Source organism: Colletotrichum gloeosporioides (genome assembly GCF_011800055.1).
Source record: "Colletotrichum gloeosporioides strain Lc1 chromosome Unknown consensus_97, whole genome shotgun sequence".
Taxonomy (NCBI): domain Eukaryota; kingdom Fungi; phylum Ascomycota; class Sordariomycetes; order Glomerellales; family Glomerellaceae; genus Colletotrichum; species Colletotrichum gloeosporioides.
The window spans coordinates 175,357-188,930 of NW_025544742.1; the positions used below are offsets into that span (position 1 = coordinate 175,357).

The 13,574-nt window shown below is 53.0% G+C and overlaps 5 protein-coding genes across 5 annotated transcripts; 3 read left to right on the forward strand and 2 right to left on the reverse strand.

Annotated features, from left to right (window-relative positions):
• Positions 1 to 626: 626 nt before the first annotated feature.
• GCG54_00009638 (uncharacterized protein) lies at positions 627 to 1,092 on the forward strand (the record flags this gene model as incomplete). The annotated part of the gene is made up of 2 exons (XM_045409578.1): positions 627 to 738; positions 800 to 1,092. The coding sequence occupies 2 exons, from the start codon at positions 627 to 629 to the stop codon at positions 1,090 to 1,092; spliced, it is 405 nt and encodes a 134-aa protein (XP_045257522.1).
• Positions 1,093 to 1,562: 470 nt separating this feature from the next.
• Positions 1,563 to 2,633, reverse strand: GCG54_00009639 (Acetylesterase; the record flags this gene model as incomplete). The annotated part of the gene is made up of 3 exons (XM_045409579.1): positions 1,563 to 1,698; positions 1,760 to 2,464; positions 2,521 to 2,633. The coding sequence occupies 3 exons, from the start codon at positions 2,631 to 2,633 to the stop codon at positions 1,563 to 1,565; spliced, it is 954 nt and encodes a 317-aa protein (XP_045257523.1).
• A 1,854-nt stretch (positions 2,634 to 4,487) lies between these two features.
• Positions 4,488 to 6,068, reverse strand: GCG54_00009640 (FAD-dependent monooxygenase fsr3; the record flags this gene model as incomplete). Its single annotated transcript, XM_045409580.1, has 4 exons — positions 4,488 to 4,803; positions 4,862 to 5,187; positions 5,248 to 5,822; positions 5,903 to 6,068. 4 exons carry the CDS (start codon positions 6,066 to 6,068, stop codon positions 4,488 to 4,490), a joined length of 1,383 nt encoding a protein of 460 aa, XP_045257524.1.
• A 1,122-nt stretch (positions 6,069 to 7,190) lies between these two features.
• GCG54_00009641 (putative proline-specific permease put4) lies at positions 7,191 to 9,002 on the forward strand (the record flags this gene model as incomplete). Its single annotated transcript, XM_045409581.1, has 2 exons — positions 7,191 to 7,609; positions 7,739 to 9,002. 2 exons carry the CDS (start codon positions 7,191 to 7,193, stop codon positions 9,000 to 9,002), a joined length of 1,683 nt encoding a protein of 560 aa, XP_045257525.1.
• A 2,663-nt stretch (positions 9,003 to 11,665) lies between these two features.
• On the forward strand, positions 11,666 to 13,486 carry GCG54_00009642 (Siderophore iron transporter 1; the record flags this gene model as incomplete). Its single annotated transcript, XM_045409582.1, has 1 exon — positions 11,666 to 13,486. One exon carries the CDS (start codon positions 11,666 to 11,668, stop codon positions 13,484 to 13,486), a length of 1,821 nt encoding a protein of 606 aa, XP_045257526.1.
• Positions 13,487 to 13,574: the final 88 nt, after the last annotated feature.

A 13,574-nucleotide genomic window follows, 5' to 3' on the forward strand; every position in this document is an offset into this window, starting at 1 on the left:
TTCAATACCAAGCTGATGAAAACACGCTCCTCTATTATCGCACTTTGCAAGTCGCATTATACCGGGAGACCTCACCGAAAGTAACCTCGATTTCGTCCGATAAGGGACTGCAATGGCCAGTCAAGCTTACGTAGCAGATTGACTCAGGAGTCGATGGTCGCCACAATGTTGGCTTACTGGAATATGTATTCCGCCTCGGGTTCACTTTAAATCCGCTGATACTAACTGATATCGCGAGATCCACTAGCAGCCATGTCATCGATAGAGGCCGGTATGTACAGCGTTTAGCAGGACGAAAAGTGACGGTTTATTCTCATTTCAATGGTCGAACGGAAGTTGAATTCCGTAGATAAGAATAGACCGATAATGACATTGCTTTTGTTTACGAAGTTGAGTGACCTAAACCGATCGTAGCAGGCGCGACGAGTGGATGATGGCAATCGACTCCATTGGATGCTCCAGTGGAAAATATATTCCGTCTGAAGTCCCTAGCGTGAGCTTACCTTTCTATACTATTCTACTCAGCCCACCTCGAATGACTCTCGATTTCAAGTCGTCTTAAAATTTCCTATTGACTCTATCACCAAATTACAACCCTCCGATTTCTCTAGATTAGTTCTGCAATCATGTCGCACTTGAAGTTCTTCGCCTATGAGGGGCAGGGTGTCGAGAAACAGCAAAAGTTCTCGTATAGCCAAGCAGTGCGAGTTGGTGACCGCATCGAATGCGCAGGACAAGGTCGGTCTTCCGTGAAAACCTTACGCTTTGTCGACTTCTCTGACTGGACATTGGATTGCAGGTGGCTGGGATCCGATCACCGGAGAGTTTGAAAAGGAGATCAACGCACAGATCGACCTTGCTTTCGAAAACGTGGAACGCTGCCTCAAGGATGCCGGTGGGAAAGGATGGTCCCAAGTCTACCGAGTCAATTCGTACCACGTTCCTATCAATAATGAAGCTCTGGCTGCCATGGTGCGAAACTTCCGAAAATGGATGCCAGACCATCAACCTCTTTGGACTTGTGTTGGCGTTACGCGGCTTGGCGAGGACGACATGCGAGTGGAGATAGAAGTCGTGGCACACGTTGGATAAGCTCGATGGCGAAGAGGGATTCAGAAGCCTCTGTATTCTCGATGCTTTACGATGTCAATCGGAGGGCTTTTATCATCACCTAACGGTACTGGAGGAGTTTAGATTTCAACATCGGTTTCAGCAGTGCGGGGGCATTCGGGTTACCACCTCGCCTCCTAGAAGGGGCCAACCGGAACTGAAGCTTCATTTGTCCACGGCGCATTGCTAGGTGCAAGTAGAGTAGGACTTTTGGCGTCTCTCGAGTTCCAAATCATAATCAACCAAGACTCGCATAAACTGGTTTTCGGTGGCAAGCCATTGCACACGATACTTGCTGTTCGTGTTCATACTTGGATTTAATGATTCGTTACATTGCGATTTCGGCTTTCATTTTCCGTACTTGACGCCACACATGCCTCGCACCGCTTTCCCCGCTATGTTGCCTAATATCGTTTCCAGACAAGAAGAGCTTGAAACATCTCGTCACTAGTTCAAGCCAACGACTTTGCAATGTACTTGGCCAGAAGAGAATGGACGGGTGAAGTAGGATGGAGATTGTTAATCCACATATACTCATCCGCAGCGTAAGTGCAGTTATCCCACTTGGTGTCCGGCTCTGGGGTACCACTGATGATTTGGGAAAATGAGTGTGAGCGATAGAGCTGAAGACTTTGGGAGATCGACTTACTTCTGGTAAGCGGAGCAGTATGTGGTGGTGTTCTTGTACACAGCTGTCTCCTTGTACCGCTCAGGGGTATCAATGACCCTGTCAAAGAGCCCGTAGGTATCGTACTGGAAAACAGTCACGTCGTCGTGGGCTTGTCTCCAATCTCGCGCAAGAACACGAAGGCGTCCGTTCCAATCCTCGACAGCTGCTTTCTCCAGTGGGATACGCGTGGAAGCAGCGCTTGACTGCGTGGTTCTTGGCATCCGTTCCAACGGCGGGACGTTGAGAAACAGGTAGTTCCTTGCTCCAGCGTCATACATCTTCTCCAGCAACGCCTCGTACCGTTCGAAGATTATAGGATGACGCACAGTAGCGTTACCATCGGTGTAAGACTTGCCAATGTCGTTGATTCCGATCCAAAATCCGAAGAGCGTGGTGACAGGGTCCCAGGTCTGATTGCTACCGCTGTAGTAGGGAAGGAACTGGTCGTCGATCTGATTGACAACATCTACGCCGGAGTCGACAATATCGGCATCAAGGGTTGCTCCACTGTATGCGAAGTTGTAGGTCAGGAGAAGCGATTCATTGTATTTGGTTGTCAGGTACTGAATCCAGTTCTCGCCATTGGCGCTGGTCGGGCCAGGGTAGGTTGGATTGCCGAAAGGGTTCGCCGAGGACGGTTGAGCGTTGGTGAGAATGAACCGAGTTCTGGTGTAAGAATCGCCACTTAGGATAGATTGTCAGTTATTGTGTTCTTCCACCAGCTTGGTGTGAGTTCTTACAAAGTAAACAATGTCTTCAGCGAGGAGAAACCGCCATAGGCCGCAGAGACACCGTGAGCAGCCACGGAGAGGAGCAAGAGGTTGGCCTTGATTGATCGAGAGATTGAAACCATGATGGATGCAGAAGGATGTTCACGAAGATGACAGAAACTTTTCGGGGTGGCTGTCTGGCTGCTGCATGGACAAAATTGAAGGCCTCTTAGAGCCTCTGAATGTAGCTGTCCTTATGTACTTATAGAGATCCCCCAGCGGACGCGAATGACAGCGCCGTTGAATGATGATTATTTTCGTGCTCTTCCCTCTCGGGGGAACAGATGTGACCGCGCTAGGTCTCAGTGATTAAACAAAAATGATAATTTTCTCGATGACGAGCTAAACTAATTCGTCATATTATCAGACAAGCGCTTGGTGCATTGTCTTCTTCCTGCACGAAGGACCCCACTCTACGGTACTAACGGTGACGGTCAAGTGACTTGCTACGGACGGATTCAGGCAAGATAACTTAAAGAGGCAATGCATGATATCTACGCGAACCTGATTCCACCAATAGTTCTTAGTTGTGAGATTGAAGATCCACCTCGGCTCCGGAAATCGGTTCATCTCGGCCGGGCCTACAGTAATTGTGCCCCGATGACTTCTGGATGTAACGCTGCTTTTCACAGATACCATTTCGTTCATCTCAGCTGGGATCATATTGCTTCAGCGTGATATAGAGCGTAACTCACTGCTACCCCTCAGTGAACATCAAGGCGCTCTTACCACGCGCTTGTCGCAATTCAGCTATCCAAGGAGTGCTTGCAGATTCAGGGGCGCGTCGCCGTTATCTTGATGTTTGACATTGGACAAGGGGAACTCCCGTACCATATCGGTCTTGTATGGTGCTGAGGCTACCTATAAGAACCACGAGGGTGACATCATACATAACCGTTCAGAAGGATTTGTTTTCATCTGGTTTCGACCCGTGTCTCAACGCTCCATGGTGGAAGCCAACTTCTATGAATGGTATGTTCTTGGGCTCGTATTTCTATGGGTCATCGGTATACAGCATGGCCCAGGATACAAAAAGCCTCAGTCTATAGGTCCGCATCTAGATGTATCGACGTCGTTCAGCAAAGGTTGGAACAAACTTGTGTCGATGAAAGTTACAATGGCCCAATCTTGGGTACCTTTATCGTTGCGGCCGACACCTCATAAAATTTTTCTCAGGCAGAAACGGCTTGCACATTAAGCATCAGTAGGCGTTTGGTGTGGAAAAACCTCTCTTCCCGTGGTTGCCTCTGAGATACAGCTTGTTATGACATCTATCAATCACACCAACCACACCAAGCGGCGTTGACTGGGAATTTGTAGCGCGTCGGGCAACAATCTTACTATTGCTATATGCTTCTTTGCGGGGATCTTGTCAGTCGCGCAAGTGATGGAATTCAGAAACAGGTATGCGTTGTGGCTAACAATACCTGCGACTGTGCAACGTAGTCCTTCATCGAGGGCTTGGTAGTAATGCGCAGTTCTTTCGGATTACGACTCTGTCTCAATGCAGTACATGCAGTACTGCCTGGCAATCATATTAGTGAGCTTAAGTGTTAGCCTCGCGTTGTTTTCTTTTGCGAGAATCCGCCCCTCGGCAGCAACAAGGAGTTCGGCCGATGCGAGATAAGACAGCCTGAAAGACCATATTCACATCACTATTACCAACAAGACCTTATTAGCCAAAAGATGCGAATTCCTGGGTGAATGTGCACGTAAAATACAGTGGCCAGGAGGGCAAAGCTTTCCGATAAGTATTCGCTCTCGCCGGATCCATTGGTTGCTTTGTCTGGTACAAAACACCCCACCAAATCCTGGGAACTGGTTTGATTGATTCAGACCGCCTTCCCCACTGCACTCTATCTCTCTGTAGTATTTACTTTTGGTCGATAAGCCCGTTGAAATCCCGTTCCAGTTTCGAGCCTAACATCCTTCTTACACTATTCAGTTGAAAACCACTCCCCTTCATCTTGAAGACCGTCATTTGTGGATTCCGCAAGGTCCTGAACAGTCCAGAGCTTGAATTGATACCCAGGAACGCTGTTGCTGTTCTGGAATTGCTCCCCAGTGCGAAGTTTCTGAGCACAGGTGGCAAAGTTCTTTCGCGCGTAGTCCTCGGGATCGTGTTCAAGCAGCCATGGAGCCCACATGCGTGTGAAGATTGCAGGGTCTTCAATCGGAGAGTTCCAGTCCGTCTTATGCCACAATTCTCTAGCTTTGAAGCCCATCTTCTGAGCGCAGGCGGTTCGTTCAAACCTGGGACAGAGTCTCAGCCAACGTTCGCTTTCATTTGATTCCATGTGGGTCCACTTACCGAAGACAATTGTGAACTCTTAATGCTAGAGCAATATCTTGTTTCTCCACGTGAGACAGGCATTCGACGAGCGAATGCGCATCTTCCATAGCCATCGAAGCTCCGTAGCCGGATGTCGGGAGAAATGCGTGGGCCGCATCGCCAATCTGTACCAATCGACCCAGAGGCGACACCCATTCGGGCTGAGGATCTCTCCAGCGTAGCTTCCAATCATAAACCACCCCATAGGGCACTGCCTTGATCAATTCTGTCACTACGGGACTCCATCCTTTCACGTACGGGAGAACAGTAGAAATCGGCACTGTGTCTGGCAAATTGCCCGGGTCCTGATCTCCGAGTTAGTTGCCGCACATCACCTAAAGGTGTAACGTCAACAGCTCACTAACCTTATGGGTCATCAAGAAGCCCAGTCGATGGCGTGATTTAGACATCACAATGTGAGTATCTGGTCCCATGAATGCACAGCTTCTGGTGGGCGACTTCTGAAACTCATCCGCTAACACAGGGCTGTTCTCCAAGGCTGGTAATGCTGGAAAATTAGAACGAAATACGCTGTACCCGCTGCTAACGGCTTGGTCTTTGATGTTCCGTACCAAGTCCCAAGACTTGGATCCAACACCATCGGCTGCCACAATCAAGTCCGCCTCAATTCGCACATCATTTGATAGTACGACAGCGCCTCGATTAGGAGACTCAAGGTACTTTACGACTTCCATCGAGAATTTGATCATGACGCCACATTTGAGAGCATACTGATGCAGTAAAGCATGAAAGTCCAAGCGATGAACGGCGAAACCTAACCCGTCGGACGAAACAGTCCTTGGGGAAGCCAGGAAGGTTCCATCATACCTGTGGAGGTTGAGTGTGCTTCCCAAAGACAACGACTGAAGTTCATCCCAGAACCCTGGCCAGCCATTCTTTATGCTGCGCAAAGAAGAGGCCTGCAATGCTAAGACGTCACCTACAAGCGTATCAGTCTACACCCTTTTCCTGTACAAATGCATTTTCTTTGTGCTGGTCATAGCTGTCGAGTTAACTCACCGAAATCATCCAAGCCGGGTCGTTTCTCAAGAATTTGGACCTGATGCCCACGAAGTTTCGCATCAATGGCGAAGACAAGCCCTGCGATTCCATGCCCAACGACAACAATGTCCAACTTAATGGCCTTGTCAGCGAAGGGAATTGGGTTGATAGGAGTGTCGCTCATGGTGAAGGTTTGGAAGCTGAATGGCTTTGAGGGCATGTAGAAGCTTATGAAGAGTTCCTAGATGTTCGAGAACCGCTTCAGAGTGTGAAGGTTTGTGTCGCTTTTAAGAACAAGACATGTTAGGTTGATCGGGCTATGCGAATGGTCCATCCGGCGTCGGGTTCTCTCAACAATGCGGCAATCCAGATCTTGCCCTGGTATTGGTTTATATGCTGCAGTAACAGGTGAAACTAAACCAAATCTGTCAGGCTGAAGTGTTACGGCTCAGCCAGTCGAGGTGCTGGCTATTGTAACAACATCACGTCCGCTACATACTCTTCCCAATCCATAACCAGCTGTCTAAAAAGTGGATTCGCCCCTGGTTCAGATGGGGCCTCTCAAGACGTATCAGTAGCTCTAATATCCATGCTCAATGAGTAAGCGGTATGTACGGATCCAAGTCAAGTCCGCTAGGTCGTAATTTTAGCTAATGTCGCACACCGCATCCAAGTGTTACAACTCGTGCGCAAGGATAGCAGTTGAACGTCCTACTTAAGTATTAAGCGGTTGCAATAAGACATATATACTATAGATATGACTAAGATTGAAACAAATCGAGAAAACACAAATCGAAAGCAATGGCGACGATGATCCTAACGTTGCAATCGAGGCCATAGATAGTAGGGCAAACACCCGTGCCCACATGCTTTCTCGTATTAATGTGATTGCTCCGGCATACTGACCATGAAGGTTCTTGATGCTTCTTACGAAGGCCATTCTCCAAGTCTTACCTTGCATGCGGACAGGCTCGGATCAGCCCCGCACATTGTGTCGCCCATATGCCGTAGACGCAGGATCAGGATGCAGGGATCGACACTTGAACCACTAAATTGGGGAGGCAATTGGAACATTAAACTCTTGGTTGGCCCTTGGGAGCACAACCACGACACCGACAGCAGCCAACCACGGGATCCCCTCAGTTGCTTCAAATCCGACGTCATACCTAGTGCTGGGTCGTCGTTTTGTTGCTGGATTCCAACATCCTCGTCTTTGCGTTGTGGAGTATCGAGCTCACTTGACGTAGACCCGTTGCCCACCTAGCCTGCAGATTGACCAACCGTACGCTGAAATAAATTAGCCACGATGGAGAAAAAGGAGAGAATAGGAGAACATCCGGAGGTATCAGCAACGACCCCGGGGCATGATGACATTGAGCCGGCGAGAACCACGATAGGTGGGGGCGACACGACCGAGGTGAAGCATCAGCAAGAAACACAGCATTTGGGAACCCTCGATAGAAAGCTCAAAGCTCGTCATGTACAGTTCCTGGCCTTGTCAGGCGCCATCGGTACCGGTTTGTTCGTCGGCAGCGGTCAAGTCTTGTCACTGGCTGGCCCGCTATCGGCGTTCATCTCGTACGCAGTCACGGGCTTCAACCTCTACTGCGTAATCAATAGTCTTGGGGAGATGGCCGCATGGCTCCCAATCCCAGGCGCTGTACCTATATTCGCGGCGCGATATGTTGACCCGGCGCTCGGGTTTACGCTTGGATGGAACTACTGGTGAGTGAGAGAACCAACTACCCGGACGTGGCCAACAAGGACAACCCGGCGGCTTGCCCAAATTATCGCTCCCGATGCTATCTAGATACTTACGTCTTGACGTGAAGACCCAAGCTAAGATCCATATAGGTACCAGTTTGCAATCGGCGTGCCAATCGAAGTCACCGTCTCCGTCGTCATCCTCGACTACTGGGACCACTCCGTCCCCCAAGCCGCGCTCATCACCATCTTCCTACTCGCGATGGTCCTCATCAACTGCTTCCCCGTGCGCATCTACGGCGAAGCAGAATTCTTCTTCGGCGCCATCAAACTCATCACAATCGTCGGCCTCATCCTCCTCATGTTCATAATCACCCTCGGCGGTTCCCCCTCCGGCGACCGCATCGGCTTCCGGTACTGGGCCGACCCGGGGCCGATGAACGCCTACCTCCGCCCCGGCGCCCTCGGCCGCTTCCTCGCCTTCTGGAAGGTCTTCATCCAGGCAACCTTCTCCTACGGCGGCAGCGAGATGGTCGTTGTCGCCTCGGGCGAGACCGAGAACCCGCGCCGCAACATCCCGAAAGCCATCCGTCGCGTCTTCTGGCGCATCGCACTCTTCTACGTCCTCGCAATTTTCCTCGTCGGCCTCTGCGTCTCCTCCGAGGACCCCAACCTCCTCGACGCAATCGGCTCCAGCGCACCCGGCGCCGCGCAGTCCCCCTTCGTCATCGCCATCCGCAACGCCGGCATCCGCACCCTACCTTCCATCATCAACGCCGTCGTGCTCAGCTCCGCGTGGTCGGCCGGCAACTCCTTCTTCTACGCCTCGACGCGCGTGCTCTACGCCGCCGCGCTCGACGGCACAGCGCCGGCCGTCCTCAAATTCGAGCGCTTCGGCGTGCCGTACGCGTGCGTGGCCGCCACGACGGCGCTGAGCTGCCTCGTCTACCTCAACGTGAGCAACCGCGCCGCAGAGGTGTTCTTCTGGATCAGCAACCTCAGCGCCGTGAGCACGCTCATCGTGTGGGCGAGCGTGTGCGTGACGTACCTGCGCTTCTATCACGGGCTGCGATACCACGGCGTCGACCGCGACACGCTGCCGTACAAGGCGCCGCTGCAGCCGTTCCTGGCGTACTTTGCGGTGTGCTTCTGTCTCGTGGTCGCGCTGTTCAACGGCTTCGACGCGTTCTTCCCGGGGCGGTTTAGCGCCAAGACGTTTGTGCCGCCGTACATTGACATCCCCATCTTTCTGAGCCTGTTCCTTGGGTACAAGTTTGTCAAGGGGACTAGGTTTGTGAAGGTGGCCGAGATGGATATCTGGTCTGGCAAGGCGGAGATTGATAGGCTGGAGCCGACGTGGCCGGTGGTCACGCCGAGGAATTGGGTGGAGAGGATTTGGTTCTGGATTGCTTGACGGGGGCACTGGGCTTGGCGGGTTCCCGAGGGGATGGGTTGGCGTGTGGGCTAGAGACCCAAAGGGCTGGATCTTGAGCACGCGAACTTTTGTGTTTGGGATTAGGGGTTTGATGGTCTGGCGGAGTGAGCGGGGTGATCTTGGCTGATCAGGTTGAATGGCCGGAGAGAGGCTGGGTCAGACTGGACTAGACCGTCGCCAAAACGGATGAAAGAGGAGTTTTCATGAAGTTGTCAGAACTAGATGTTACTCCCGTGACCGGATGTTGAGAGGCTACTCAGATGAGTCGGACCACCCTTTCACATGAAGGGACTTGATAAGATGTAGCTTTTCCCCGAGTCTTTGATCATTGGGCAGGATCCGCGCCGGCGGCCGGGTAGCTCGGACGCCGCGTGGGTCCCCCATCTCATTGCCATTCGAAGACGCAGGATTTTCTCCCGTGGCGACAAGTCTACCAATTGCTTGTCTGGGGCGCTAGAGGCTGGTATTTTTCGCGGCAAGTTATGGGGACCCTTATTCTCGGATCCAGCGCGCAGGATATAGAATGCGCCCCGGCATTTTGCTCCGAAATGGCGGGAGTTGTTGCAGACTAGTTGATGACTGAAGACAGGTGGTAATCAGGCGGGCAGCTAGCTCGGTCGCGGTGCGATCTGTGGCGTCTTTTCGGTGTCTGACTGCCGGTGGGATGTGGAAAGGATGTCTTTGAATTCTGCTTTGTCTGGTCGATACTTATTTATGTACGTACCTGGAAATGTAGATGATCTTGGGGCCGAGACATTCTGCAGGGAGTGGTGCGTGGTGATGTGCAGTGATCTCTACTGGAAAGACCTCGGTACTGTTGATAGCAGCCGCTTCTAGAATCGTCATCCCAAGAGCCTAAAAAGCTTCTTCAATCAATAGATTGATCAATATGGGGAGTTTGAGAGTCTAGACACGGAGGTGAGCCCATTTCTCTAGCGGAGAAGCTCACGGGTCCTCGTGCTGTAGCCCGTCGCCGGCGCTGACAAGCTGTCGGGTTCGCAAACCATTTGTCAAAAGCAGGCCAAAAACCGACCGGGTTGACCGATGTTGGAGCAGACTCAGGTCACTCGGCGCCCCGACTGGGTTGGTCGTTCCTGGGCCAGTCGGGAGCATGCGGAGATTGGGCCTGTCACCCATGTGGTAACATGGAGGTGGGCCCTGAGTGTTTTTTTCCCTCTCTCTTTCACTGTCATTGGGGGCGAGAATCAGTGGTTCTTTACGAGATTCGCTGCCTGGAGATGGGTTTGTCCAGGGGTATGCTGGATGTTTGTTCTGTATGTCGCACGTCGCTGCTGAAGAAGAGACACATGAAAGAGGGCACCGAGTCGCCAACCTGATCGAGTCAAGCAGAGGGCCCTGCTGACGTTTTTGTTGCGTCGTTGGCAATTGGTACTTCGTAGCGGGAACTGTTCATCGCCTGTAAGCAGCCGGACAGCCATCTCCTGACGGCCACGGCCGAGTCGCCCAATGATGTTCATCAGAGGATGGAAGATGGTGGGTGGTTGGATGCGCCACGATGAGGTTAGGGGGAGGTAGCCGGTTGCGGTATCGGTCGCAGCGGTTCGAGGAATGAAGGGCGTGCGCTAAATCATATCAGATGGATCTGATAAAAAAAATTTGATGGCTCTCTTCTTCGTTTTACGTTTAGCAGTGCTTGGTGTTCCCATCTTGATCCCGACGGACGGTTCATCCATGTATCTCTTCTCCCACTCTCCCGCTAGTTTCTTGTCCATCATGTCAGTCGACCAACCAGACACTGCGACTCTCAGAGGCCAACCAAAAGGACCAAGAAAGCCGCTAGCCACTGCTGGTTTTTGCTCCTAGCGCATCACCGAATGTACGAAGAAAGTGTGGGCAAGGCAAGAAAAAAAAAAGTGTACCTCCCGAGGCTAGGCATCGTAGCGCGGCGAGGAATCGACCCAGCTCCCCGGCCACTCATGTTTCTCTCCCGTGTCTCCCAGCCCAGCTCCCTCTTGACACCCCCGACCGAGATGGGCCCGATTTCTTTCTGCAGGGTGGTGCGGCGGCGGCGAAAGAAAGGCAGATCCTGGGCAGCTAGCCGGTGGTGCGCGCAGCAGATCCTGATCCTCTCCGGAGACTGCTGCAGAGAGATAAAAGTTAAAAGGCGGCGGATGTAACCTCACCTGCGCTGCGCTTTTCTCCCTGTCTTCAGGCGGATCCCTCTCCATCTAGGCTTTTCTTTACTTTCTTTCCTCCTTCAACATCATCTCTGCCACTGTCGTACTGGTTGGTGCATCGTCAATCTCCTCTGTTGGGTTGAGTGTCATCACCGTGCATCATTGAAACGTCTCACCGACCTCACCTCCCGCTCACCTCGGTCGGCGGCAGATTCTCACCGGTTCACCGAAGCAAGCTTCCGGTTGGCGCATTGACCTGCAGCAAGTCACTGCGCCGCAACTGATAAAACACAAGGTTGACATCACCTAAAGAGGTACGTTGCATTTGGTAAGGCTTTTTGCTCTCGACTCTTTCTATCCTCCAGGGTTGCCTTCAAGGTTACCAAAGAAAGCTTGAACTAGCGAATTATCTCGTGGTCCTCTCTTCATCTCATGCTTCGTTCAATCACTCACCCACTCATGACACGGTGCTAACCCCCGCTCAGACGCCTCACGTCCGCCATCATGGCCAGTCCCGCATTCCAGAAGGAGACCGAGTCTCCCGTACCGGAGATCACTCCGGAGAAGAGCCACCCCGGTCATGACGCCGCTCCGACGTACGACCATGAGACCCCCCACCACATCATGGGCGAGAAGTCTCCCGGTGTCGTGAGAATCGAGGCCCTCTCCCAGGCCATGACCCGCGTCGACCGTCTCTTCATCTTCTTCGGCGTCTTCCTCGTCGCCTACGCCTACGGCCTCGACGGCACCCTGCGCTATGCCTACCAGCCCACCGCCACCTCCTCCTACGCGACTCACTCTCTGCTGGCCAGCATCAACGTCCTCCGCTCCGTCATCGCCGCCGCCGCCCAGCCCACCTCCGCCAAGATTGCCGACGTCTTCGGCCGTGTCGAGCTCATCTGTGTCTCCGTCCTCTTCTACGTCGTCGGCACCATTGTCGAGGCCTGTGCCACCAACGTCTCCTACTTCTCCGGCGGCGCCGTGCTGTACCAGATCGGGTACACCATGATTATGCTTCTAGTCGAGGTCATCATCGCCGATATCACCTCCACCCGGGCTCGTCTGCTCTTCAGCTACATCCCCGCCCTGCCCTTCATCATCAACACCTGGGTCAGCGGCAACATCTCCCAGCTCGTCCTTCTCCAGAGCACCTGGCAGTGGGGCATCGGCATGTGGTGCATCATCTACCCCGTCCTTTCCCTGCCCCTCATCATCAGCCTGGCCATCGTCGGCCGCCGCGCCAAAAAGATGGGCCTTATGAACTCCTACCAGTCCTCCTTCCACGCCCTCGGCTTCAAGGACTTCATGATCCAGCTCTTCTGGCAGCTCGACGTCATCGGGATCATCCTCGTCATCGCCGTCTTCGCCCTGATCCTGGTGCCCTTCACCATCGCCGGCGGCTTCCAGAACCAGTGGAGCTCGGCCCACGTTATTGCCCCTCTCGTCGTTGGCATCTGCTGCATTCCTGTCTTCGTCTGGTGGGAGCGCAAGGCCAAGCATCCCTTGGTCCCCTTCTACCTGATGAAGGACCGCGGCATCCTCGCCCCGCTCGGTATCGCCCTCTTCCTCAACTGGTGTTGGTACATGCAGGGCGACTACCTCTACACCGTCTGCATCGTCGCCTTCGACTTCAGCATCGCCTCTGCCACCCGCATCACCTCGCTCTACTCCTTCTGCAGTGTCATCACCGGCTTCATCCTGGGCTTCATCGTCTTCAAGGTCCGCCGCCTTAAGTACTTCATCATTGCCGGCACCATGCTCTTCATGGTCGCTTTCGGTCTGCTGATTCACTACCGTGGCTCTCCCTCCGGCCAGAGCGGTGTCATTGGCGCCCAGGTCCTCCTCGGTATCGCCGGTGGTATGTTCCCTTACCCCGCCCAGGCTTCCCTGCAAGCCAGCCTGAAGCACGAGCACCTCGCCATCATGACCGGTCTGTACCTCGCGACCTACAACATCGGCTCCGCCTTTGGCAACACCATCTCCGGCGCCATCTGGACCCAGGTCCTCCCCGGCGTTCTCGAGGACAAGCTCGCGCCCCTCGGCAACACCACCCTGGCAGAGCTGACTTACGGCTCGCCTTTCTCTGTCATTGTCGAGTACCCCGTCGGAACCCCCGAGCGCACCGCCATCATCGACGCGTACCAGTCCGTTCAGCGTTTGCTGACAATCACCGGTATCTGCTTGACGGTGCCGTTGATCTGCTTCGCCTTCCTGCTCAGGAACCCCAAGCTCAACGACAAGCAGACCCTGGCCAACGAGTCTGGTGCCGACACCGGCCACGTCCAAGGCCGGGACAACAATAATGACCTGGTCACCAAGATTTAGAAATTTCTTCATATAAAGAGGGGCAATTGAATCATGAGTTATGCAAGTAATGGAATAGGGGGAGACGAATAAAGACTCAGGATCAGTC